General features: G+C 43.2%; 1 protein-coding gene across 6 annotated transcripts in view; it reads right to left on the bottom strand.

The window, feature by feature from the left end:
* Positions 1–24,994, bottom strand: part of utrn (utrophin) — a 172,271-nt gene that overhangs the window by 144,144 nt on the left and 3,133 nt on the right. For 3 of the 6 annotated variants that reach the window (XM_085771343.1, XM_085771341.1, XM_085771344.1), the window contains exons 3-9: positions 9,256–9,317; positions 8,194–8,286; positions 6,891–6,968; positions 5,437–5,529; positions 4,544–4,716; positions 2,803–2,918; positions 1,917–2,083 (exon numbers count right to left, since the gene is read on the bottom strand). In XM_085771343.1, the coding sequence (XP_085627469.1) occupies positions 1,917–2,083; positions 2,803–2,918; positions 4,544–4,716; positions 5,437–5,529; positions 6,891–6,968; positions 8,194–8,286; positions 9,256–9,317 (782 nt within the window). Of the gene's footprint in view, positions 1–1,916; positions 2,084–2,802; positions 2,919–4,543; positions 4,717–5,436; positions 5,530–6,890; positions 6,969–8,193; positions 8,287–9,255; positions 9,318–16,464; positions 16,691–18,074; positions 18,264–24,994 lie in introns of those variants that run through there. The other 3 variants (XM_085771345.1, XM_085771346.1, XM_085771347.1) reach the window with 3 other exon arrangements.

Genomic DNA, 24,994 nt, shown 5'->3' with positions numbered 1-24,994 from the left:
AGACAAGGGAAGACAGAGAGGCATGGGAGAGAGAGAGAACAAGCGAGAGAGAAAACTGCAGCCTTGGTCTATTTATTGACTTGAATGGCTGTAAAATAGCTGTGGTCTGGCTCAACAGAACATTTTATTATCACCAGATGATTTGCTCAACTCAATCTGTGCATTTATCACTTTTGCAGCTGTGATTCTGGGGCATATGATTTACTACAATGCACACACCAGTGCACTTATCATCAGTGATATTCCAACCCTAGAGATGGTAATGAACATTTCACTGCGCCTCAAACCAAACTTGTCATGAATTTTTAAAAGCATTATCTAAAATCGCCATTTAAAAAAAACACCTATACAACTTCACGAACCAGTGCTGTGTGAACCTAAGGGGAGAAACCGAACACAGGCATCCGAAACAAAGAGCCTTTATTTTTCAGCATTAAGCATCTCTTCCTATGGGGAGAGGAAGCGTGCCAGGAAAGTAAACCCCGTGTTGGACCAATCAGAGCACTATTTAAAAAAGACTTTTCCAGCACTCGTTCCAGGGTGTGTGAAGTATGTGCCCACGGACAATAAAAAACTTAAGAGGTGGTTTTTTGGGATTTTCTGACTTCTGACTAAAAACCTCCGAAACGAGCTGCCCCACGGCAATGTAACTGAAAGCTGCGAGCACCGCAGGCTTGGAGAGGCTTCAAATGCATCTAATACATACAACCTTAAGTGCACACATTAAATTCTTATCGATTTGAACAAGGTACGCTCTGGACTTGGAGTTATTATGAAGTATATAGTAAGAATATGAACAGGACGAAACTAAATAGTGCATAGATAACAATCACAGACAGCAGGTAAGTGCATATCAGTTAAGTTGAAGCTTTAAAGACCACCCTGTGTGCACAGAAGTTACATACTGCAGCCACTCGTTCACCACCAGCACATAGACATCTTTAATGCTCAAACAACCTTCCCTGTCAACTCAATGCACACACTCCCGTTCTCACCAATTTATTCCCTCATTTCCCTCCATCCCTTTTACAGCTCTGTGTTTCCAGGAGCATGCAGTTCGGTCTGTTGGCTAATGTCAGAGTGGTGAGTCATGGCTCTGCTCCCTATTTGCCTGCGCCTGCTGTGCTTTTCATGAGCAGTGCTGGAGAGAATGAAGGAGATGGCTTTTTCAGAGTGGGAGTGACTCATTCTATCTGGCAACACACAATGAGACACTTTGCAATACTTCGTATGCCTGCACATAACAGGGTCTGTGGCCTTCAAACTGAATGTTATCAGAAAGGCAGCACAGCAGCAGAGCTTCAGGCATTTATGGGTTAATGTGATCTGTTTTTTTTGCTGTTGGGTTTTTTTTGTGCGAGCTGAGCTTTTTAGTTGTTTTAAAAGGAGCTGGGATGTTTGTATGTTTTGCTTGTTTTGCTGATAAATATTTTACTTGAAATAATCAAGGAAAAGTATTAAAGTTTTTTTTCCTCCAAATAAATAGAAAGAAAATGCCGAATGCATTCCCCCACTGGGCTAAAAACAGCCTGAACCACAACCTAAGTTTGTTTTTAAATTGCATCTGGTTCCAAACTTACAAAAAAGTAAAAACAACTATTTGCTAAGAAAGACTCTTTCCAATTCCAATCATAAATTCCTGAAGTTTGGACCCACTGTGCTTCTGTCTACATTGCTGGTTACCAGCTGTGGAAGTTTGCACATGAAAGAGCACCTTGAATTCTTTGAAAAACAGATGCAGCTGCAGACTCCGGTGGCCACCTTAGGTAGGTTTAAAGCTTGTGAGAAACGCACGGTGAATCTCCCTTCAGCCTAAACCCACACGCCCAACTTATTCTTTTCCCCCTAAAATTAAAAACTAGTCTTGTTTCGTCCTGTATCATATCACATGTAACATACTACACTGTATATTTTACCTGAGCACTGAGGCCTGGACCCGAGTCCTCAGCTTCCGCTTTGAATTTGCGCGGCAGGGTCTCCACCTCTCTGATGGCCTCCATGCTCACTTCTTTGGGCAGCACCGCAAACAGCGATGTCACATACATGATGATGGACTTCTTGTCTGGCAACTGCACCGCCACATCTGAGTGAGAAGGAGAGAGAGAGAGGGAGGGAGGTAGACAGAGGAGGTTAGGTGTGAGATGGTGGGATGGAGATGGATGTGGGGCAGAAAGATCCAAGATACAAATTAAGCATGAGTGGGGTGGGGGGGGTAAAGAGGTGAAAATTGCGTGAAGAGAAAAGAAGCATGGCAGATAAAGCGAGAACGCAGTAAAGGGTGACAGGGGGAGATTATGTGGGGAATGAAAGAGGCAGGTTGAGGCAGGTTGTACTGATTATACATGGCTTTGACACAGGTCAGGTGTGACTGCCCCTCGGTCATGACATAACGAGAAGTGTCTGATTTAGACAGCTCAAGTACGTGCACACGGAGCAGCCACAGGTGCTTCATGAGGTAGAAAAACATAATGAGCCAGCACAGTTTCTTACAAATCCGCAGCCAAAGACAACACCAGGTTATTTGCTCCACGGTGGGTTTATCCAACTGCTGGCAGGACATGAAGGTAGGCTTCATGAGCACAGACTGTGTTTAAAGATGTGGGAATTTTGGACCGTAAAGAAAAGTCATTCCAAAGCCAACTTTGATCTTTTTTTGGTACAACTATAAAAGGCAGTTGATGCATCTTCATTTATCACCAATTGTCATTTTTTATTAAACTTTTTTACAGTCATTCAGTCCAAGATAAACACCAATGTGTGTGCAATAATGGGAAAGTGTTCACATTGACTCAGCTTCAGTACCTTCAGCATCCAGTAGCCTCTCAATAGCCAACTGGTCTTTGGCTACAGTGAAGGCATGGTCCAGTCTTTCCACAGGGCTCAGTCTGACCACCTGATCCCAGCTGAAGGCGTTCGGCCTGACCGCACAGAGAACAGAAGAGATGAGGTCAGCAACACAAGAGACAGTAACACTGAAGGTTGGTAAAGGTTTTTCAAAATGAAGCCGATATGAGACCATTCACTCACCACTGATTCAAACAAACTTACACTGCCCGTCCCCCCCAAAAAAGTCACACAGTCTAATATTTCGTTGGACCGCCTTTAGCTTTGATTACGGCATGCATTTGCTGTGGCATCATTTCGATAAGCTTCTGCAATGTCACAACATTTATTTCCGTCCAGAGTTGCATTCATTTTTCAAAGATTCTCAATGGGGTTAAGATATGATGAGCTCTGTGGTCACATTGGACCACATTTCTTCCTTGAAGATGATGGTTCCCCACTATCCTTCCAGTTTTTAATAATGTGTTGGACAGTTCTTAACCCAATTTTAGAAGTCTCAGCAATCTCCTTAGATGTTTTATTTGCTTGATGCATGCCAATAATTTGACCCTTCTGAAACAGATTAACATATTTATTTTCCACGACAACAGGATGTGTCTTCCGATATGGTTGTTTAAGAGATGAGACTCCATCAGTTAGGGTTAGAGAAGTTGTTGCCAGCTGAAACATAATCATCCATACAGTAATTATCCAATGAGAGGCTCTTATCTATTAGCTTAGTTAAATCCAAGTGGTGACTTTTGTTTTGGACGGGCAGTGTATTTCTACTTGGGTGTTTGAGTGATTCATTTCAATATAATTTTTAGTACCACAGCTTCTGCCACAGATGTGATTGCATTTGAGACCCATATATGACCCTTGCATATAGACGACTCGTCCCTGAGTAGTTAGTGCATAGGGGAACTTGTGTTGAGGCCGGTTGGGTGTGGAATGTGTGTGTTCAGTGATCCACCTAAACCCTGGCCCAGGTCTAAACCAACACTGGCCTTTCTCACAGCTCACAGGCCTGTGTGTGTGTGTGTATGTGCGTGTGTGCTTGTGCACACATGTCACCAGTAAGGACAAGGGGTTACGGAGAGGGGAAAACACCCCTGACACTCCTCTCCTTCCCTTTCTTTCACACACAACAACACACACACACACACACACACATACACCAAACGTGTGCAAACAGTGACATGACAGGCGTAAACAGACCACGTCAAGCAGTGTACACAGACCCTGTAGGCGGTGACCTGTCAACCTGACCTTCCGCCACTTACACAGCTTGGGTATCCTCTCAGTCTCTCCCGCTCAGTCTCACACACACTCGCAGAAAGATTCTGACACACAAATGTCAGGCCTTGGGTTTTTGACAGCATCTGAAGGTCTCAGATTGTGCTCAGTATGATTTACATTCAGAGTCAAAGGGCACATGTCAAATATCTAGTGTCGACCTTAAGCAGAAGCTTCATCTCACGTAGGTAAAATCACAACATGGCAGGTAAGAGTTTGGAAAATACAGTCTCTACAAGCCGGTATGAGTCAATACAACACCATTCAAACACAATGTCCTGAAAGCAAAAGCATGAATGCAAAAAGATAACAGGTCACAGCTGTGAAAATGTTATCACCATGATTACATTTCTTCCTCTTCCCGCTATATGCCAACCTCCCATCAACTGGGTGTGCCCCACCCCCTCCCCCTCCCCCTCCTCACCTGAAGTGGTGTAGGATGCCGTTGAGAGCCAGACCGTCGGCCCAGCTGGTCGTGAAGTTGAGGACATTGACTTGAGGGTATGAGCGGGTGCACTGGCGTACCCAACTCAGTAAGATCTTCTCACTGTTTGTCTGTTGCAGGTTGGACATGATGTCCTTCATGATGTCCTTCACCTGCACAAACACGTCACATGGAAGAACACATATCAATGTCGGTGAAAAACTAGAACTTAAACTCGCAGACCTTTAATAAAATTCATATTTTTTCCACAAAACTAAACTGCCAAGTAATCTGTAAGTAATCTGATCTCATCCTCACTGTGATTGGCACAGAATGTTCAAAATGGAAAAGAAATGAGGCGACTCTCTATCACTTCAGCGGTCTATAATTATATGCAAATTCTGCAGGATTTATATTTTTACCATGCACAACACGCACAAACACACACATTTTACATGCAGCGACAGTAGTGACATTAAAGTTAACTAGAAGTAATGAAAGAATAATTAAAAACTAATATTGAAAGAACTGGCAGTGCTCAAACCTCTATTTACGTTTGAAGTGGCTGCCTCAATTTTCAACAGGTCACAAGCACAGAGCAGTGCGCGATAAGGATGTTTACATACACGCATGTGTGCACAACAATAATGATTTTCCATCATCTGTATTTCTGATCCCTAGGGAACATCAGTGAGTTTCAGTCAGCAAACATTAATGAGTCTTTGTGCGTGTGTGTGCAAGGTGTGGGTTGATAGAAGGAGCAGCACTTGAGTGTCTGTGTATGTGTGTGTGTGTGTGTGTGTGTGTGTGTGTGTGTGTGTGTGTGTGTGTGTGTGTGTGTGTGTGTGTGTGTGTGTGTGTGTGTGTGTGTGTGCGTGTGTGCGTGCGCTCACCTGCCAGTGAAGGATAATACTCCAGATGAGGCCTAAAGTCAGCTTGTGGTTCCCATCCACGATGTCTGTCCCTCCTATGTTTACCAGATCAACCTGAGAGAGAGGGGCAGACGATGAATACTTTAATAAGACGAGCAGAAATGTTACAAATCACATTGCTTCAAAACCAAATGAGTTACCACACTGTTGCTGTGTTTCTAATGAACCAGCACCACCTGAACTACGGCCTTCCAGAGATGCCTATAAAGTGTGACTGCAGGCTTGTCAGGCAATTACCATGAGGTGAGGCTGAATGTGGTGTGGTTACATATAAATATTTTGGAGAGGATCAGGGCACAGAGTGGAACATGAGGTCAAGCGTCTGGTCAAACTATGAAGTGACTTGTCTTGGCTGCCACACATATGACCTTTGACCTTAAGAGTATCTCCGTTTCCAATTAGCTTCATCCCACCACAACACCACTTCCCACTCTTTCTCTTTCCATCCGAGTTCCCAAAAAAAGCAGCAAGTCTCCTTGGCACAATTTTAACTTCAGGTCATGAGACGGAGCAGAGGGAATCCACGACCGTGCCACCCAAGTGGTTTTCAACCGCCGAAGCCAAAAACATTACTTATTGTTTTGCATTGCAACATTTGAAAGTATCACATTGTTCAATCCTGTGGCTACTGCTGCTCTTTGGACACAGATTTATAAGCTAAATGTGCACTGGAGAGTTGTTCCACTGCTAAACATAACTTCAAAGTCCAGCACATTTCAATGATAAATGTGGTTTCTATACTTAAATTGGAAACATCATGTATTTTATGAGTTCTACTTATCTAAAGTAAACTAAGTCCTTATTTCATTTTCCACAGTCAGCAGAAAGGCTCATGGGAACCTTGTTCCTCACAGCCAGCTGACAGATTTTGGCTCCTGCAGGAGAGAAACCATCAGGGGCTGCATGCAAACTGCAGCCTCTGTTACTTCCCATGAGCATGTCCTGCCCCTCATCTCCCACTGTTAAGGTCAAAGCATTAAGAGCAACCATTGTGCGCAGAGAGGAGGAGGGAAAAGAGAGGGAAGAAGCGAAGGAGGCACAGAGACAAAGACAAATACAGAACACAATGTAGACAAACTAGCATATTCAGATTAACAGCCAAAGGAGAGCATGTCTAGTCAGTTATAGATTCAGGAAGTGTTTCTGCTTTGATTCAAGCCAGTGCTGCCTTAGCTGGGAATAATGTCAATTGTTTTGTGGGCAAACTATTTGTGGAGAGAGCACAAGAGCAGATAATCTGACAGTTCAATATCTTTTTTCTCAGTGGACTGTCCTGTACTCATAAAAATGCAGCAGACTCCTTAGCCTCAATCACACCAGATTTAAAAAAAAAAAAACACTGATACACAGCGATATCCACCAAACCACACCTGATGCTGACGATACCAAAATAGCAGAAACGACCAGGTACTCACATTATTTTGATGCAGGACTTGAAGTACTTTGTTGACATTGTTGAGGGAGTGCACTCTGGTGGAGCCTCGCTCTTTGGTCTGAGGAAGAGGAAATACAACAGAGATCACCTGACCACACGTTTGCCATTCATTAGCCTGGAATAAAGCTACAGGGATCTTTGACAGTTTTGACATACAATCATCACAGTAATGTGTATAATGTTTTTCAGTGATCCCAAAGAAACTGGTTTTAACGTTAACCACAACCCTGTGACATATTCATTTGCAAGCATTCAGTATCTGTCCTCTGTCAAACTAGGCGGTAAAATGTACAAAAATGAAAGTGAGCAAAATATGTCATCACTCAGCAGGGTGTTTCTCACCAAACATTCATCACACCCATTACCCAATCAGCAGTGCCCACAGGTCAACTTATGGAAAGAATGAGAGGATGGAAAGCTGCCAGCTGCAAATCCTTCTTTAGTCTTCTCATAGCTCAACCACCCATTAGCACCCAATTATAGAATTAGTATTTTGGTATCACAGAGGGTGTGTGTGTGTGTGTGTGTGTGTGTGTGTGTGTGTGTGTGTGTGTGTGTGTGTGTGTGTGTGTGTGTGTGTTGTTAAAGAGGTGACAGGAAGGTGACGCTGATAAAAAAAATTCAAAAACAAAAAAGCATATCCTGTGAAACATAAGTGTGGTTCGTCTGTGAAAACGCAAACGTGATCTAATTATTTATCTCTTTTTTTTTCTGTTGTTGCTGTTTTAATCTAACCAACTAAACCAAGCAAAACTATTGCAGAGGAAAAACTACAACAAACTACAAACTAGAAGCAACACACATGCACAAAATACAAAATACCAAGATACAGAAAGTAGCAACGGTTTAAATAATATAAGATAATTTAAGTATGAATAATTAACGAAATGGGAGCTATGATATGATGTGTTTGCAAAACATTTGTTTTCAATTTAACAGTTTCTATTACGGGACCCAAAAACATCTGCTGAGGCCCCCCGAGTGGCTCATTTGTTTACATTAGCTTGGAGGTGGAGTTTAAATGAGGTAATGCATGTGGCTTGAGGGGATGCAGCAGTCACCCTTCAGCTCTAAAAACACTACACTGCTGTAATTTCATTACTTGCATAGCCGATAATCTTCCCCACCCATCCTTGAAATCAGTGTGCAACTAAGGTCGGTTTTGTGTGGCAAACATGTTTTTCTGCCTCATAGCATGTGGCAGTGTTGAAGCTGATCATATCTTGGGAATTTTAAAGGCCATTGTAAAAAAAAAAAAGGTGACAAAAAAAATTCAAGCTCACCAGGACAGAGCCAGTGAGACCCTCCAGGAGGTCCAGCAGCTTCCTGCCATCCCTCAGGTCAGTGAACATGTCTTTGATGGGCGTCTTCCCCGTCTGATAGGAGAAAACAGTACAACTAGTAAGTTTGGTTTTGTGATTTGTTTGTTGATAACACAACACGAAGATGTGTGGCTGCAGCCCAGGAGCAGTACTCCAGATGTTGTTGAAGCAAGTGCTCAACAAAGAAGCTCATATTGTGTTAAACATCTTGTATATATTTATGGCAGTTATGTAAATATTTGCATGCATGTAAACAACTCAGATTTACAAAAAATAATATTGAAATCAGTGCTCAACAAAGGTCGGTTTTGTCTCAGTGACTCTGTGGAACGTGGATTTTGTGAATGTATGTGACAACCCAGTCCAGACTTAACGCAGAATATGATGCAGCTTCTTTTAATGGCTGTTTGACAGGAACCAGAAACAGTGTCAAATATAGGAAAGAAGAGAAAGTTTGACAGATTGTGAAAAAAAACAAAAACCGCCATCATTCACATGAGACAGAATTGAGAGTGAAACTAAAAGCATTGAAGAGCTTTAATGATTATGTTGGTTCTGCAAATATTTAAACAGGACCAGTTAGCATAATGGAGCTAAGATATTTCAACACAAGTCTCTGAGTGGTGTGTTTTTGAGTCAGTGAAATATAAAAAAAAAAGAAAAAAAGAAAAGAAAACGGGACCACACACATAAAAGCCATTAGCTCTCTGACAGAAGCTGCTGCTGGGCGGAATAATGGACTGAGACAGGCATTAAAAGAAAAGTAACGTGTTGGTTAGCTCATTGTTCTGATCATTTGCAATCAGGCTCTGTGCCTTGTTTTCACAAATTAAGTGTAATTTTCCTGCCATCTGCAGTTTCAAGTGCTACAACATTTATACAATGATAATGAACATTTAGTCTGTTTAGTCTACTCCTCTAGGCAGATGAAACATCCCATTTTCCGTCTTGACATTTCAGATTACAGTTGCATCTTATCATGTGTTTTAACAAGTGGCTACCAACCAGTAATCTTTACATTACCTTGGAGAACTGTGCATTTATCCATTTGGTAAACGTTTTCTTCTGTACTGCATCGTGCTCATCTGTGGAACAGAAAGAAGATTGGCTTTCAGAAAGGTTGACAGGTGTATCAAAAACCTAACATCGGCAGTCAGTACCTTCCTCGTTATAACTTATGAGCACAGAAAATTGTAAACCATCAAAAGCCATTTCCACTCGTTTAATTCCAGGAACTGTGCAAAATCACTCTCAATGACATAATTGTAGCTGGAGGCACCGCTGCTTAAAAGCCCCCGTGATCAATGTGGATGGAACATCAGAAAATCACAGCAACAGATTGTGGGTAAAACAGGTGTTATTTGAGGGGTACAAAATGTCAAAAAGGTTGTCGGGGATGAAGGTAACACAACACTTTGTCAAATGAAAAAAGAAAAACACTAATTGCACATGTAGTTGCCCTGCTTTTCTGAAGTCTGTTGTACAAATATTTCACATTCTCGTCCCACCTGACCTCTTCCCTCCCTGCTCCTCCTGCCTTCGCTCCAACATGGCTCTGTCTTCTAAGGCCTCATTGTGCCTCAGCTGCTTTGATGTGCCTGAGTGATGAACATGGCAGCTCATGCAAAACCTTACACTTCACTCAGAAAATTACTTTGAACTTTGCCTCACATGTACTGGAATAAGGAGGAAAACCATCTATACAAGTTACTTTAATAATACTTATAGCATAATGTTTTGTAAACCATAATTGACTGATCAGGTTTGGCGGCCTCTGCAGATGTTGAGTACACAATGATAACTGAAAAGGTAGAAATCTGATACGATCATGATCCGACAGTCAATCAGTGGAGACTAAATTAATCAACAGGATTTATAAAAACTAATTTGCAAAGTAATGATTCAAAAATATACTGGTTACAGTTTCTCAAATGCGAGAAATACCCATTAAGTTCTTTTGACTTTTTCTGTGAAGCACCATTAAGTTACTCTGGTTAGGTAATTGTGATGCACTATGCTGCTGCTCACAATGGGTTCACAATAAATGTATTTTTAATGTGTCCATAATCTAAAACAATGAAAAAAGATGCTATACGACTTAAAACTAAATGAAATGAGCAGGACAGGCCTTCAGAGATTCTGTAAAGGATTAGTTTTACAGACAGAGGATAAAGTTTAGACTCGTGAATCACAACCAAACTTTATCTGAAGTCTAAAAGACTGAAGGTAAACACACAGAGACTGCATAACCTACAAACTACACCTTTTTTCTCTCATGCCCTTCCTGTAGCCTCCTTATGACAAGTTCATTGAGTCATCAGTCTGTTTCTGGTTTGTGCACCTGAGGGAACGAGTCAGAGTTTCACATCTGCTTCTTGACAACACGACTGCATTCAGAGACGGTAATACATAGGGGCAGAGAAGTGGTACACATGTATGAGTGTTTAACTGCCACTGTCATTCAAGTGGCCGCTGTGTAAAGCACCATGAACTGAACAAAGGGTCAGAGGTTATGATCACCAGCCCCAGCAGTCGCCGGCTTCTTTGTTTGGGATGTGTGGAGTGTGCATGTGTGTGTGTGTGTGTGTGTGTGTGTGTGTGTGTGTGTGTGTGTGTGTGTGTGTGTGTGTGTGTGTGTAGCCGCTGGCTGGGTGAGAAGGAGCATAAAAACAAGAATGTACAGAGGTGGGGGTGAGAGGTGAGGGGATGAGCTAAATGGTGGTTGTGGCGGTTTTTGTTGTATATATGTTGTCCAGATTATGAAGCCAATAAATTCCGGGTATATGAATAAAGGTTCTGCAACTTCCATTTCATCACATTGTTTCATACTTTGGACGTTTTCATCTCCAGTTTTTCTGTTCAGGAAATGAACATTCGTCATTTCTGCACTTTATTAATTTACCACAAATGTCACACGTGAAGATGAAGATGGGAAGATGGGACTACAGCACCAAGTATTTAGTTATGCATGTGGAAAAAAGCAGGAAACACGTGTCATTACCTGGTCTGGTTAACTTATATACACTTGCACTGGATCCTCCTCTTTACCACTGTCTTTAAAGTGCATTGACCCATAACACTGTTAAATGCTCCTCTGAGAGTATGTTGATGTTGACCCACATAAATCTACATTTTTTCCACATAAATCTTTGGGAGCAACAATAATAGCCTCAGGATTCATGCTTAGGAGGTGAAGAGGACAAAAAGGTGACGGTTGAAGGTGGTGCTGAATGAAGAAGTCGACACAGGGAAGAATGCAGGAAACAAAAAGAGGGGCTGTGTTGAAAAATAAAACGACAGCATGACTGACAAAGAGTAGGTGCCATGACAGGGGGAGGGAAAGGGGGGGGCAAGAACTGATGGTAATCAATCACGGTGGAATGGTTGAGCATGTCCTGACAGATAAGGCAAGAGGAGGAAAGAAAGACAGGCAAACCACAAAATGAAATAAAAAAATAAAAAAGATGCAGAAACACAGCCACAGGGAGAGAAACCTCCTGCCAGGAACATTTAGAAAACAGCACACAATAATAATGAGGCCAGCGGCCAGGTATAGTACAGGTGTGCTTTCAACACAATATCAATTTTCCCTTCATAAAAAGCCCCATATGGAGGCCTCCTGTCCGTACAGTCTTATCGACACCCTGCGGAGGGCCTCAGAGGCCCCTGAGAGGAGGGTCCCGGTGGGCTCAGGTCTCCGGGGCTCTCCACCATACCACCTTAACAGGACAATACACCTGATTCATACGTGCAGCTCCCCCTCAATCTGTCTGCTGCCCCTACTCACCACAGCACAGGAATGTCTTACTGCCGCATGGATCAAAGCAGCGACGGTGCTGTGTGTGTGTGTGTGTGTGTGTGCGCAAGTGGGTTCAAGAGTGTGTGTCAGCACCAGGCAAGAGAGAAAAAAAATACCCTCACCAAGGGAAGTCAGTATATACACCACACACACTTATACACCATTACATGTCCACTTAATGTCACTTTGCTTACAACTATTTACATTTCACCCACACAAGTACTTCAGTCATGGATGTCCCATATGTCCTACGTACCACTCATGCTGACATTTATATAACCATAAAAACATACACACACATAAACTATGTCCGTCACATCAGCTGTGGTCCTAAATTGATGTTTGTGTGACTAGTAATTGGGGTTTATATGTTTCAACTTCGAATTCAACATGTTTTAACGTCAAGCTACTTTTTTGGAATTAGATAAAAGGTGCAGGATCATGTACGTCCCCACTTTGGTGTCCAATAACTGCAGGTAAAGGTCTACAAGAATCAAGATTTATTTTTAAACTACATATTGACTGATTTTTCCCACAGTGAGGTTAAGCTTTTTTCTGCAACATGCCAGTAGTCAGAAATGAAAAAAAAAAAGATCAACAGTGAGTTTTGTCAACCCTGACCCCGGTCCCCTGTAAGAGTAAACTGCTACAGATAACAAACTAAACACAATGTGGCTCTATCTTGGTGCCACCTTGGCCTGGTGTGAATTCATTCCAAAAGAACGTATCAGCACAGATAGTGAATATTTTGGTCGCTTTTTTTTCCTCTACGGAGCTCCCCCTAAAGTTTGTGAGAGTGCATATTTTCACTGTCGTAAAAACTCACCGCTAACCCCCCCGTCCTTCCCCCCCTGGCCATGTGCATTTGTTTTCAATGAACCCGGAGAGAAGGCAATCCATGGAGCGAGGTGGGTAACGTTTACAGGAGATTACAGATTAATGGGCGTGTTTGTGTCATAGTGCCGTCAAGCAGTCCATGTTTCTCACGAGGTGAGATCTGGGACACTGGGGTTGGTTTTTTCGGCCAAGAGAGGCTAGGTGGAAGGCAGAAAGCCTCCATTCTCATTCAACCATCACAATTACTCAGAAGCTGTTTAATCATGGTGCGAATCATGCATAGTTCCTCTTTAAATGTTACTGAGGAAATCAGTTAATCATGGTCGTTGGTTGTCATATGTAGGGAAAGCATTATCATATAAATATTGTTTCATTTATCACTGAAATAAACAAAAAAGATCAGTGTTTATGGCCGCCACAGAATGCGAGGTCCCACTAATATTATCTACCTAGTTCTATTCAAGGCAACTTGCTGTAGTTAAGTCATACTGACAGGCTTTTACTGGAAAACAGTCTTTATAGGTCACTTGGTCATATGATAAAGATATCCTATCAGCCCAGTGAGTAGAAGTGAACAAACTGCACCGTGCAGCACAGCGAGGCAGAGAGTCACAGGCACATTTGTTTGCAGAACAATCATTCAACCCCTGTCCGTCACATAATCAGTCATCATACGCCACATAAACTAGCCGCACGCGCTCACACACCTCGGTGTGAGCAGAGGGATGACACTTGGCGCAAACAGTGCCGAGTCATGTACAGTGAATGTGCTGAGGAACACACGTTTTGCTTCCACAACGGGCCAAACAGGAAGTAGCGATTACATCAGGAAGAGTAAATCCCACTGGTATCCTCACACAGCTCAGTGAGCGCACACATGCTGTCAATATACTGCACGCACGCACACACACACATTCTCGCTCCATAGGATGAGGAACAGAGTGTTGTGTTTCAAGTCACAAGTGTGCAGGGTTTATTTCCTGACAAACAGGACAAACTCACTTTTCCACGAGTATTTCTGTGACATTTATGTTCACAGCCTGTTTAGAGATTTCTATGAACATCAGACCTTGAGGAAGAAAAAAATAATCTCATAAAGATGTTTTCTTAAATACAACCAACATCTGCCAAAAGCTACCATTCCTTGACCCAGTGTTGCCCAACATTACATAACCAAGAGTTAACAGCACTGAGGAAACTGAGAAAAATGAACCGCAAACAAATCATGACATAAGTGAGAAAGGGAAAAAAAAAAAAAAAATTCACGGAAACACTCATGTTCCTCAGAGTAGCCAGCTGTGAACACAGAGCAGGCACTTAAAATATACAGCCCTGGTCTCCCAGTACATCCCTCCATCTCACAGGTGGAGAGAGCCTGTGACCACACAGCGGGGAGAGAGAGAGGGGGAGAGGGGGCAGCAGTGGGAGGCACTGAGGTGAAAATCAAACAAACCATCAGGGTTTCCACAGCAGCATCACACAGTAAACACAAGAGCTCAGAGGCTGGACAAATAGAGATATTTAAGTTTAGCTGCCTGCACCAGTGAGGAAAAATTACCTTTGACCAAGTTAGTGTTTAAAGCTTTAAAAGCCTGTGTGGCCACTGAATGCAGTTAATGCGATCGTTGGTACATTCAGTCCCGGTACCGGCAGGACTGGAAATTTAATTGGCAGAATACCAACTGGGATGTGTCTGAAAGCTGTCAAGGTGATCACTCACAGTAGCAACACGCAAACAAACAGGGCATTTTGTATCTCAGAGCTCTCGTCTGATTGGCTGATCATTTCCAGAGTGATGCACACAAGCCAACCACAGGGACGGGATTGTAGCTTGGTGAAAACTCACCAGTAGAGGCGAGTGGTGATGGCCGGCAAGCAGGAAAATGACTGAGGCAAACCAATGGCTGAATGTGGGTTAAAATGTTTCAGTATTTCATAACAAAAACATTTTAGCCATTGATCTCTGCTATTAATATCCCTGGGAAGGCAGTGCAATAATCTGTTGGCAAGATTTTTCTCTCACGTAGCTTAGCAACAGAATGATTGTGTGGTATCCTGTTGTAAACAAAGTTAAGACACAACAACAAAAAAGCTTGAAGGGTGGGTCTGGATGGACGGTGCTGAGGCTGTAATAGTGACATCACAAAATTACAGAAGTCCTAACGACACATTTTACTGCATGCTTTCTCATTATGAACTGTGTATGTGGATCAAGTGTTTTGATACTTTTTTATATTATATTATTACTTTATTTATTTATTTATATAGCAACTAGACTTTGGAGCAGAATTTTTAAGGGTCGACTTGACTTGGCAACGAAACCACTCTCAAGATGAGGCTGCACTCGTAAATACGTTTCTCAGGGTTAACTTCACCTTAACGGCTGTCTGGAAAGAGGCTCAGCTGTTAGCTATCTTGTCTTTCAGTAAACGTACCACCCACAGCCTATTGGAGGGCCGTAATCCTTAAACAGGACACACACACACACACACACAGCCCTACAACAATCGCACTGATGGGGCTTTCAAGCCAACCATTGTGTATCACTCAACTAACCTGCTCTCGGACAAACTTTCTCCTTTCCTTGCATACGTACACACAAAAAAAAAGAAAAAAAAAGTACAGAACTCGGCCCTATTCACAGATCGCTGGTGGAGATGTGCATTATTTTGACTGTGTAGGTTGAGAGGAATGCATAGAATTCCTATGAATTCCTATGCATTCTTTCCTCCTCCCTCCAGTGGTCACTTGTCTAAGCTTGCCCCAGCCGGCACAGCCTTGTTGACACTTTTCCCCTGCCAAGATCTGGGAATTTGTAAGGAAAACACTGCAAACGTCCAGAAAGATTAGCCCATATCCCCACTTAGCAGTTTGAAAAAACACCCCTGTGTTGGGCATAGGTGCGTGCGCTGGGTGAAATTACCGGGTGAATAATAACTCTGACGAGGTGAGAGGTGGTGGAATTTTGTGAAGTCAGAGCGTACAGATGAACTGTGAGCAAGCGGCAAGTCAGGTCACCTCACAAACCAGAGACACAACACGCCAACTGTAAATCACTGTGGCAGCTTGTAAAATGAGAGGGCAAAGAAAAGAGGGAAGAGAAAACTATAAAGAAAATGTGAGTGGGCAATTTCTTACAACTCGGTAAAACCATTGTTTGGCGTTACATGTGTTTTAAGGGTGAGTTGCCTTTAACCGAAACATCTCTATCCAGCTATTGGCTTGGCTTAGTTAAAGACGAACATGCTTTTGGTTTTCGGTATGAAGACAGACAGAGGTTGCATTTTTGTAAACTTCTCTATAAAAGGCGACAGAACATGACAATTAAAAATGAATCTATCGAACCACTTATTGGAAATGTCTTAAAAGCATCTTTAAAAAGTTATAGCTCTGAAGTTTGTAGGAAATTAAGCAGCAAAATCAACAAGAAAAATGAAATCTCCTCGAGAAACTACTACCTATTAACTACCTAGCAATAAAAATACATCGAATTTGTCACCAGTATCTGTAATCAGTGTGTACTGCTCCTTAACACACCACTGTGGTACACTTAGCTGCCACCGAGCCATGTGTCACACACCTGTCAAATTTCCTACCTCTGAGTTTGAGCCCATGCTGTGCCATCTTTTACTGTGAGCCGCCACAACCTTGAACCAAAGAAAAAAGCAAAAAAAAAGTACAAGCACGGGAAGAGGAGATAATCCAGGAGTATCAGGACAAAACTGAATTTGACATTCCTGGCTCCCTCTCTCCTCCTCTCTCCTCTCCTCTGTCTCAGTCGCTCCTTGACCAGAGAGGGAGGAAAAGATCAGAAGAATGCAACAGCACAGAGAGAGAGAGGGAGAGAGAGAGAGTGAGAGGGGAGGGAAAGAGGGACAGTGCCAGTGAAAGGGAAACAGACTGGGGGCAGAGCAGAACAGGACAGGGCAAGCAGGGAGGGGTGGTGGTGGTGGTGTGCGGGGGGTTCGTAATGCATCACGGAATAGGGGACGAACAGAGATAAACACTGTTTGGTACCCAAATGCCAGCGCAAGATTGGGGGAAAAAAAAGAGATAAAGAAGAGTCTATCAGGAAAAGATCAGACACAACAACACAGGAACATGGTGGCAGCGATGCGGTGGGGAGTCGGCTTTAACTCTCTCATCTGCGTGAGCCGGAAATCTACAACAACAAGCTCAAAGTTTGGGACACAACACAACACACGCCCACCTTCATCTGATCCACATCGCCAGATACACTATCTTATACTGACACCTACACAGGAGCTTGATGAGAGCAATCAAACATTCAGCAAAAGGGAGAAAGGTTTTATTGTTAAGTGATGTGCATACGGGCGCGCACACACATACACACACACTCTTGTGTTTGAAAAGACACAAGCATGTCCCCTATTTATAAGCATGTTTTGCTTCTTTGGGTCTCCCTTTTATGTACATCTGTTGCAACTGCTCATAACATATTTTTCTTTCTTAATGAATATCAATAAAATGTCTGAATCTGAATCTGAACCTACACATAGAGATAAAAAAAAGGCCTGGACTAGAAAACTTAAAGAGGAAAATAGAGAGAAACACATGAAACAATTGTGAAACTTGACCTTGGGACCAACAGTCCTATGACCAATGTATTCCACCACAGTATATTTCTCTTTCACTTTCACATGCATTTTTACATTTCAACAACAGGCTCTTGAGTTTCTTTTGCAACAAAGTCAGGGCCTCTTTCCTCAATCATATAAAATACAGAGCCATAGGTACCTCTCTGTTGTTAAGACGTAAACTGCTCCATGATGGATGCACGACAGGATGTACTGTGTAAACCACCTACAGCAGTGATGCTCAAGATTCAGCACAGCACATTTACGCAAGCAAAACAATACACTGTGGGTCGACTGAAATAATGCACGCTAAAACAACAGTACAAAAAGCAGCTTGGATGAAACATGTGACTCAAGGCAAATTAGAAGCAGAGTTTGGCTGCTGCAGGTGGGATTTAGTGCAACAGTCAACAACTGTTTAGTCTCAGTTTCTGAAGATAGCCAGAGCATCATCTGGAGTTTGGTTTTAAATACCCATCAACTAGTAAAACAGCAGTTGGTCAATATGTAAGCCAAGTGCCTAAACAGCTTAGTTTTCCAGTAATTACTCGGAGAATTCGATGTTAAATTCCTCCACAGATGTATTACAGATGAGCTCCCCCACTTACCTAAATCAAGACTGCTTTCCTGCTTCCCTTTCCTTCTGAAAAAGTTACGCTTCCTCCACGACATCCACTTACTTATATTCATGATGGAGAACTAGAGGGGTTTTTTTTTACTAAAAAAGAGAAAAGACGACAAGAGAGACAGAAAAAACAACAAATCCGGAACAGGAAGACAATATGGTGGTGGTGGTGGTGGTGGTGGAGGAGGTGGTGGCAGAGCGAGAGAGAGAGAGAAAGAGGAAGTAGAGGTGCGAGAGCATTTATCGAGTACACTGCGAGTGTTTATTTGGGGTGCTGGGCCGGCTTGTCTGATGTGACATCACACACACACACACACACACACACACACACACACACACACACTCACTCAATAGGAGGGTGACAAAAGTGAGTGACAAGAGCAGGGATTGTTTCGGTTTGTCAATTAAAATCGAAGCAACAGGTGACACAGATGTGTGTGCGTGTGTGTGTGTGTGTGTGTGTGTGTGTGTGTGTGTGTGTGTGTGTGGCTGCAACTGACAGCTGATTTCACCCCATTGAAAACAAATAGTCCAGCTCTCCCACGTTGCAAGAAAGCGACAGACAAACATGACCCACAGTGACCTACACTTTAAAAACATGCTGCCGCTACTCTGCTGACTACAACAGCCACTTCCTTTGCTCATGTTTACATGAAAGTGAAACCATGGCAATAAAATTAAAAAAAAGAGACACACAATCACAGCCGTATTACAGGATACATCAGAGTCAAAACTGTGGCATCGCTCCTGACATTTAATGCAGGTCGGTGAGCCGGGCGGCGCAGTGGAAGAGCGAACAGGGTAAAGGCCCGAGTCCATTTGCTCATTGACATATTTAGTCAATGAGGACCAACTGAGCAAACAACTGTATTCCCACAGCGAGAGAGGGGGAAAAAGAGGAGAGATCGGAGCGTGGAGAGTGGAGGGGGAAGAGGGAAGAGGGAAGAGGGTCGAGGGGGCGGGAGGGGGGAAACTTAGAGAGAAAGTTCTCCTTCCTGTGTTTTGTTTTCTCTCTTCCTTTCCTCCACAAAGAGGAAGTAGAGGAGGAATACCAGCCCCGGTCCACCCGTGACCAGCTTCCAGAGTCTGACTGAATTACAGCCACTTCCTCTCCGTGGAGACTTGCAGCAGCTGGTCCACTCACAACTCAGGAGGAATGAGCCGGGGTGGGCGAGGCCGGCCTTGGCACCGACTGAAGGAATCGGAGCCTAAAAAAAGGGACTTTCCACTGGGCTGCATCAGTCATGAACCCGAGGGAAGGCAATCCCCCCCCCACCCCTCCACCCCTCACCCCCACCGCGCCTCTGTCATTTAGTTTTTTGCGCACCACCCCCCGAGAGCGTGACCGTCCATCATCGAGCTCCAGCTGAATGAAGCCGTGCGAGCGCGTTTACATCTGTCTGGCACTCACACACGCACATGCACACACACACTTTGTTTGACGAGGGTAGTTCTTCAAATCCGCAGCCAGCGTCTTGACGGATGGCTGGAAGAAATGAGTGAAACTTCTTATTTCCACGTCTCGCCACAAACATCGGCAGAGTTTACATGACATTCGGAGCTGTTTGTTTACTTCATGGTTGGTATTTGAACTGGACTAATTAGTTAGATAAACACTTAAAGATTATCTGAGAAAAGGAGAAACTACTCCGTGTGCCACACAGCCTCACGGAAATTTAAAAAAAAATTAGCCATGGAGTGGGTCGTGAAAGAAAAGATTGATGTCCTGGTCTGACTGACCACCAAAGCTTCATCTCTCATAAACCCATGAAACCACATGAAGGCCCGTCCATACATGAACTTAATCACTTAGAATGAAGGTCGGTCACATGCCTGTGCCTTTTTAGTCAGCTTCACCTAAAGGAAACTTGTGCTGTATTGTCACTCAGTGTGCTGCAGGACTCTGTGCTAAAATGTTGTAATTAACTTCTTTTTTTTTGGCTGCTCCCTCCTTTTAGCCTTCCTTCCTGATAGTTACCGTTGATTTCAGTTTGTTATCCTCACTAGTCACGAAACAGCGAGGGTCCCACGCCTTAATCAAACTTCAACATGTTTTGTTTCAGCAACACATCATGGCATTAGTACATTTTGGAGGGGGGTTACCACTTCCATGTCAATCATCACACGTGTAATGATTATTCTTTCAGCCCGATGTCGCTTACCAAGATTGCAAAGAATATTGAACTGAACTGCTTTTATATGTGGATTTTTTTTCCATTGAAAATACCATTCAGAGGCAATCTTGGCAGTCACGGATGGGCTTCATTCACACACATACGCATGCATCCATAAAGGGCAGATGAGTCAGTGGTCCAAGTAGCATCCAAGAGAAAGAAATGGAAACTGCACATTTCCCTCCACAATGCCACAAGCCAAGCCTCCACCCAAGGCCTTGAAAAAGTAGATTTCCACATCTAAACCCTCAAAATCTTTGTAGAGGTGCAGAACGTAGAGCCTCGTTTCAAACATCCAGTCCTGAGTCTGTACTCTGTACTGTCTCTAACTCAGGGGTGTCAAACTAATTTTAGTTCAGGGGCCACAAACTGCACAATTTGATCTCAAGTGGGCCAGACCAGTAAAATAATAGCATGATAGCCTATGAATAATAAAAAAAAAATTTTTTTACTTTTTTAATACATTATTAATATGTTTCCAGTTAATGAACCTTTTACAAACATATTATGAAAAATCTGAAATTTCTTGATAAAAAATATGTGCAATTTCAAATTTTCACACTTGATAACATCATCCTGAGGGCCAGATTGGACCCTCTGCCGGGCCGGTTTTGGCCCACGGGCCGCATGTTTGACACCCCTGCTCTAACTGTACCAGTCACTTGAAGCAACAGTGGAACAGTATTCAATCGATCAAAGTGTAATAATCTGAAAGAAGAGGTTTTAATATCAATATCGCTTTTAGCACCAAAAGTTTTAAAATGTTGGCAGTATGGTCTCATCTTAGAACAATATTATAGATGAAAATTAGCCACTGTGGCTAACTCTAGCACATTTACATTGATGGTAAAACTCACATGTTAATTAATGTGCACTGTCCCTGTTCAATAAATAAATGAATTGAACCAATAAATAATAGAACATGTAACAGAAACTTATAAGAAATAAAAAGTCAGCACAATGTGGAATGTGGGAATTTCAATAGAGGGATGAATTCCATCAAGTTATTTACTCTGTAGTGAAATACCTCTGTAGCTTTAAAGGGTTAAGCTAAACTCTCTCTGGGCCTCAGTCTGTTTTTTTGTTTTATTAAATCCTGTCATGCGAGGGGTCAGAAGGTAGATTGGGCAACATGGCTTTGTAGCCCTAATGAGCTAGGGGAAGGGGGCGAGGAGGGGGATTTAAAGTGCTTTGGAAAAGGGAGATTCACGGAAAGAGGAGACTGGTTTGTATAGTGCTTAACAACCACAGGCCCGTTAGAGACTGATCATTTTCTGCCATTTCCAGCCTCCTCTAGAGGAGTTTAAATGTTGCATGGGCTGGGTGGAGTGTCTGCAATGCTGCTTGATGGATGCACACACACACACACGTACACACACACACACTTGCACATGGACCAAAGAGGCAAAAGAGTCCCACACACAGCCGCACCCAGGGGAGATGTTTTGGCCACTGCTTCCATTCCCAGATTTCCAGCCAGGATTTTGCAGAGTTTTAGTTTCCTCCTCCCACTTCCCAGGAAGCCAAATACAGCTACAAGCGAAAAAAAAAGACTCACAAACACACACTTGTGTCTATATATTCCCCCCGAAGACACACCCAGCTGCATTCCCCGTGGACTTGTTCCATCCTTAAAATTGAAACACACTCCTGAGAACTCACACTGAGCGTTTATACCCCATTCAGTAAAGCAAAGCTAGAAGATCAGAGGAGAAGGGGGAGTAAAAACAAAAACAAATTCAGGTCATGACATCTTGGGACGAAGGGGGCGGCCACAGTGAAAGCTCCTTTTGTTTTGATTTGTGTTCGATGCTACCCACACATGCAGATCAGCAGATGCACACACCCATTATTATGTTTGTGCATAATGCTGCATGCCACGGCGCTTTACAGACAGTCTGACAAACATTTCTACCATGCCACAGTGAGGCGGTGAATATCATTCACTCCCAATGGCCTTAATGTTTCATCTGATCATTTCTTTGTGAGTGAGTAATCCGATCTCCTTCCACACAACCACACACACTGAGCAGCTGAATTATCTCCAAGTGCATCGGTCCACCCTGCTGCAACACGCCAAGTCAAGAATTAAGGATTCATGACATGTAGCTTAGCTTGTGTGGTGACAAATCACACCCTCCACACCCTCTCTCTTTGGCGACAGTCGCATTCCTGATGCAAGATAAAAACAATATTTCTTTTATTATTCAGCATGTCACGCCCAAAGCTAAGGTTCAGGCAGACGATCCTGTGGTCAGCTCAACAGGTAACGCTGAGAAGGTTATTGTTCTGGTTCAGCACCGGTAACCGAGTTGAAAAGACCTGCGAATCACCCATAAAGGCTTCTATTTAGTACATTGCTACGTCTGTTATTCTCTAAAAAAGCACAAATACACACTGAATAATAGCGGAGAGGGAAGAAAAGGCAAGAAACAACAGAGAAAAGAAAGATGGGAGAACAAGGACAAGACCAGGTCAGGTAACAAGAGCCGCAGAAGTGTGGGGTTTGAGGAGGCTCTTCCACCGCTGAGCTCTCAGATGACAAATAAACAGAGAGGGGGAAAAGGTCAGGTGAGTGTCCATTATTGTGTAATGGCTGTTAAACAACAGCCTGTAACCCTGTGGATGATATTTGACCTTTCACATTTGTTTGCACTCTGGAATGGACATGGGGGAGGGGGAAGTGTGCAGGATAGGTGGGCTAGGGCTTCAGGAGGAGTTATAGGATAATCCAACCAGAACTTTGTTGAACACTGTTTGAAAGCATATAGCAGCCTCTTCACAACTGCTGTAAAGCACACACATCTGGTTTCCTTACAGATAGTAGCTTATCGGGTCAGTGTTGGGACTGCCAGCTAACACCAATTGTCTGTAGATGATATCTTTTGATGAAATGTATAATCTTCTAGTCGACTAAATGTCAGATAATCTTGCCCATCCACAGCTTGTTCTGTCTGACCAAAGTCCAAAACCCAAAGATATTCAATTTATAATGATTAAAAAATGGCAAAAATAGGAACAGTCGTCCAGCAGTAACAAGTTTTTTTTCTGGGTTTTTTTTTTTTCAAAGCATGACAGACTGACACAGTTATCTATAATCCAATTTGTTGATGAATCATTTCCTGATGAGTCAAAACTCCTTTTAGTCCATTTCTTCAGTGGCTTCACAAAAAATGCTACATCCCACCAACCCAATGTTCAATAGCTGAGGATCATTTCTGTGGAGAAAAGATGTAAATGTTGGTCACGTTGTAACGCTTAAACTTAACCTATCAATGACTTAAGTTGATAGATTGCAGGCCCAAAGTCATTTATCTCCTATGCTCTACTTTTACCATCTTCACATGCTTCTACCCTGCATCTTTCCTCTCAACCTTTTTCCTCCCCCACCCTGGTCCATTGTGGAGACTTGCATAACAACATGACACGCTGGAAAACATGAGCTAACCCCCCCACCGCCACCACCACCACCACGCCCCTCAAGAGGCATAAGAGTGCATATGTCTGTGAAAGGGAGAGAGAGACTGTCTGGCTCGCTGACCTCCATCACACATCCACAACACACATGTACACACACACCCATCCCCTCTGCTTCTACACTCACTGCAGCCTTTAGACACAACGGGACGCACACACACACCACCAGCTGAATTCAGTCATCTGGAGCGGTAAAACGCAGGATCAGGAAAGGAGTGATAACTTTTTTTCTGTCAGCTGGTAACGATGACAGAAGAAAGAGGGCGTGCCGCCGTTTTCAATAAATTCCTCAAGCCGTTTTGAACACACCCTCATCATGACAGCCAGCCTGGAGATCACTGGAACAAGTGCAGCAGTGCGCTTTTCTCGCAAGGCTTGTCTCAGCTGTGAAAACATCCTTCCACCTGCCCACCACACACACACACACACACACACACACACACAGACACAGACAGACACTCACCTGCTTGTCAATCACTTCTCACAGGCTACAAATCTATGAATTGTATCGCTGTGGCATTAGCAGCTGTTTCCACTGATTTAACCTGGTTTTACAGAGTTCACACACTCTCCGTCATTATGAAATACCACACATAAGCTCAGCCATATTTCTATAAGCCCACCAATTACACACGCGCAGAACTCAAATCCATCCTCAAAGTGATGATAAGAAACATTTGGGCCACAGCCGGCGCGTTACCTCCACACTAATGTGCTCTGCTGTATTTCGTTGGGTTGTTTTAGTGAGCAGCTGAGTTACGTGCTAAATTTTCCCCTCTCCGCCATGAAAGAAAACATTACTTTTAGGGGTTGCTAGGGAAACCTGAATCTTTGTAAGAAAAGCATTGTGGTCTGGAGACAAGCGTTGTAAATTACAAACTCCATCGGCACGGTGGAATTCCTGGCACGGAGTCGGCCAGCGCTCTGAGGCTGAGGCGGGCGGGGAAAGCTGGCACACGGGACTGCACACAGGATGGATAATATATATCTTCACTTTTCTTTATATCATTTTCTGCTGCATTTTACAGTTTATGACACACAGGGAGGGAGGGATGCGGTGGCCTGGGTTTGTGTGCTGCTGAATTCATCCTGCACATAACAGTTAACATGACCGAACTAATGGAGGTTACATGATTTCACATTCCTTTGATTTATGACTCAAGTTTCCATACAATTACTTTGTGGAGTATAATAGGCAGGCTGGGATAGGCAGGTACAGTACAGTATGGTATCCATGTGCTGGCTTGCCTCT

The sequence above is a fragment of the Trachurus japonicus genome, chromosome 24 (genome assembly GCF_045865225.1).
Source record: "Trachurus japonicus isolate A0001 chromosome 24, Traja_1.0".
NCBI classification, from domain to species: Eukaryota; Metazoa; Chordata; class Actinopteri; order Carangiformes; family Carangidae; genus Trachurus; species Trachurus japonicus.
Note: the sequence above shows the minus strand (reverse complement) of the source record. Positions and strands in the feature narration are given on the sequence as shown.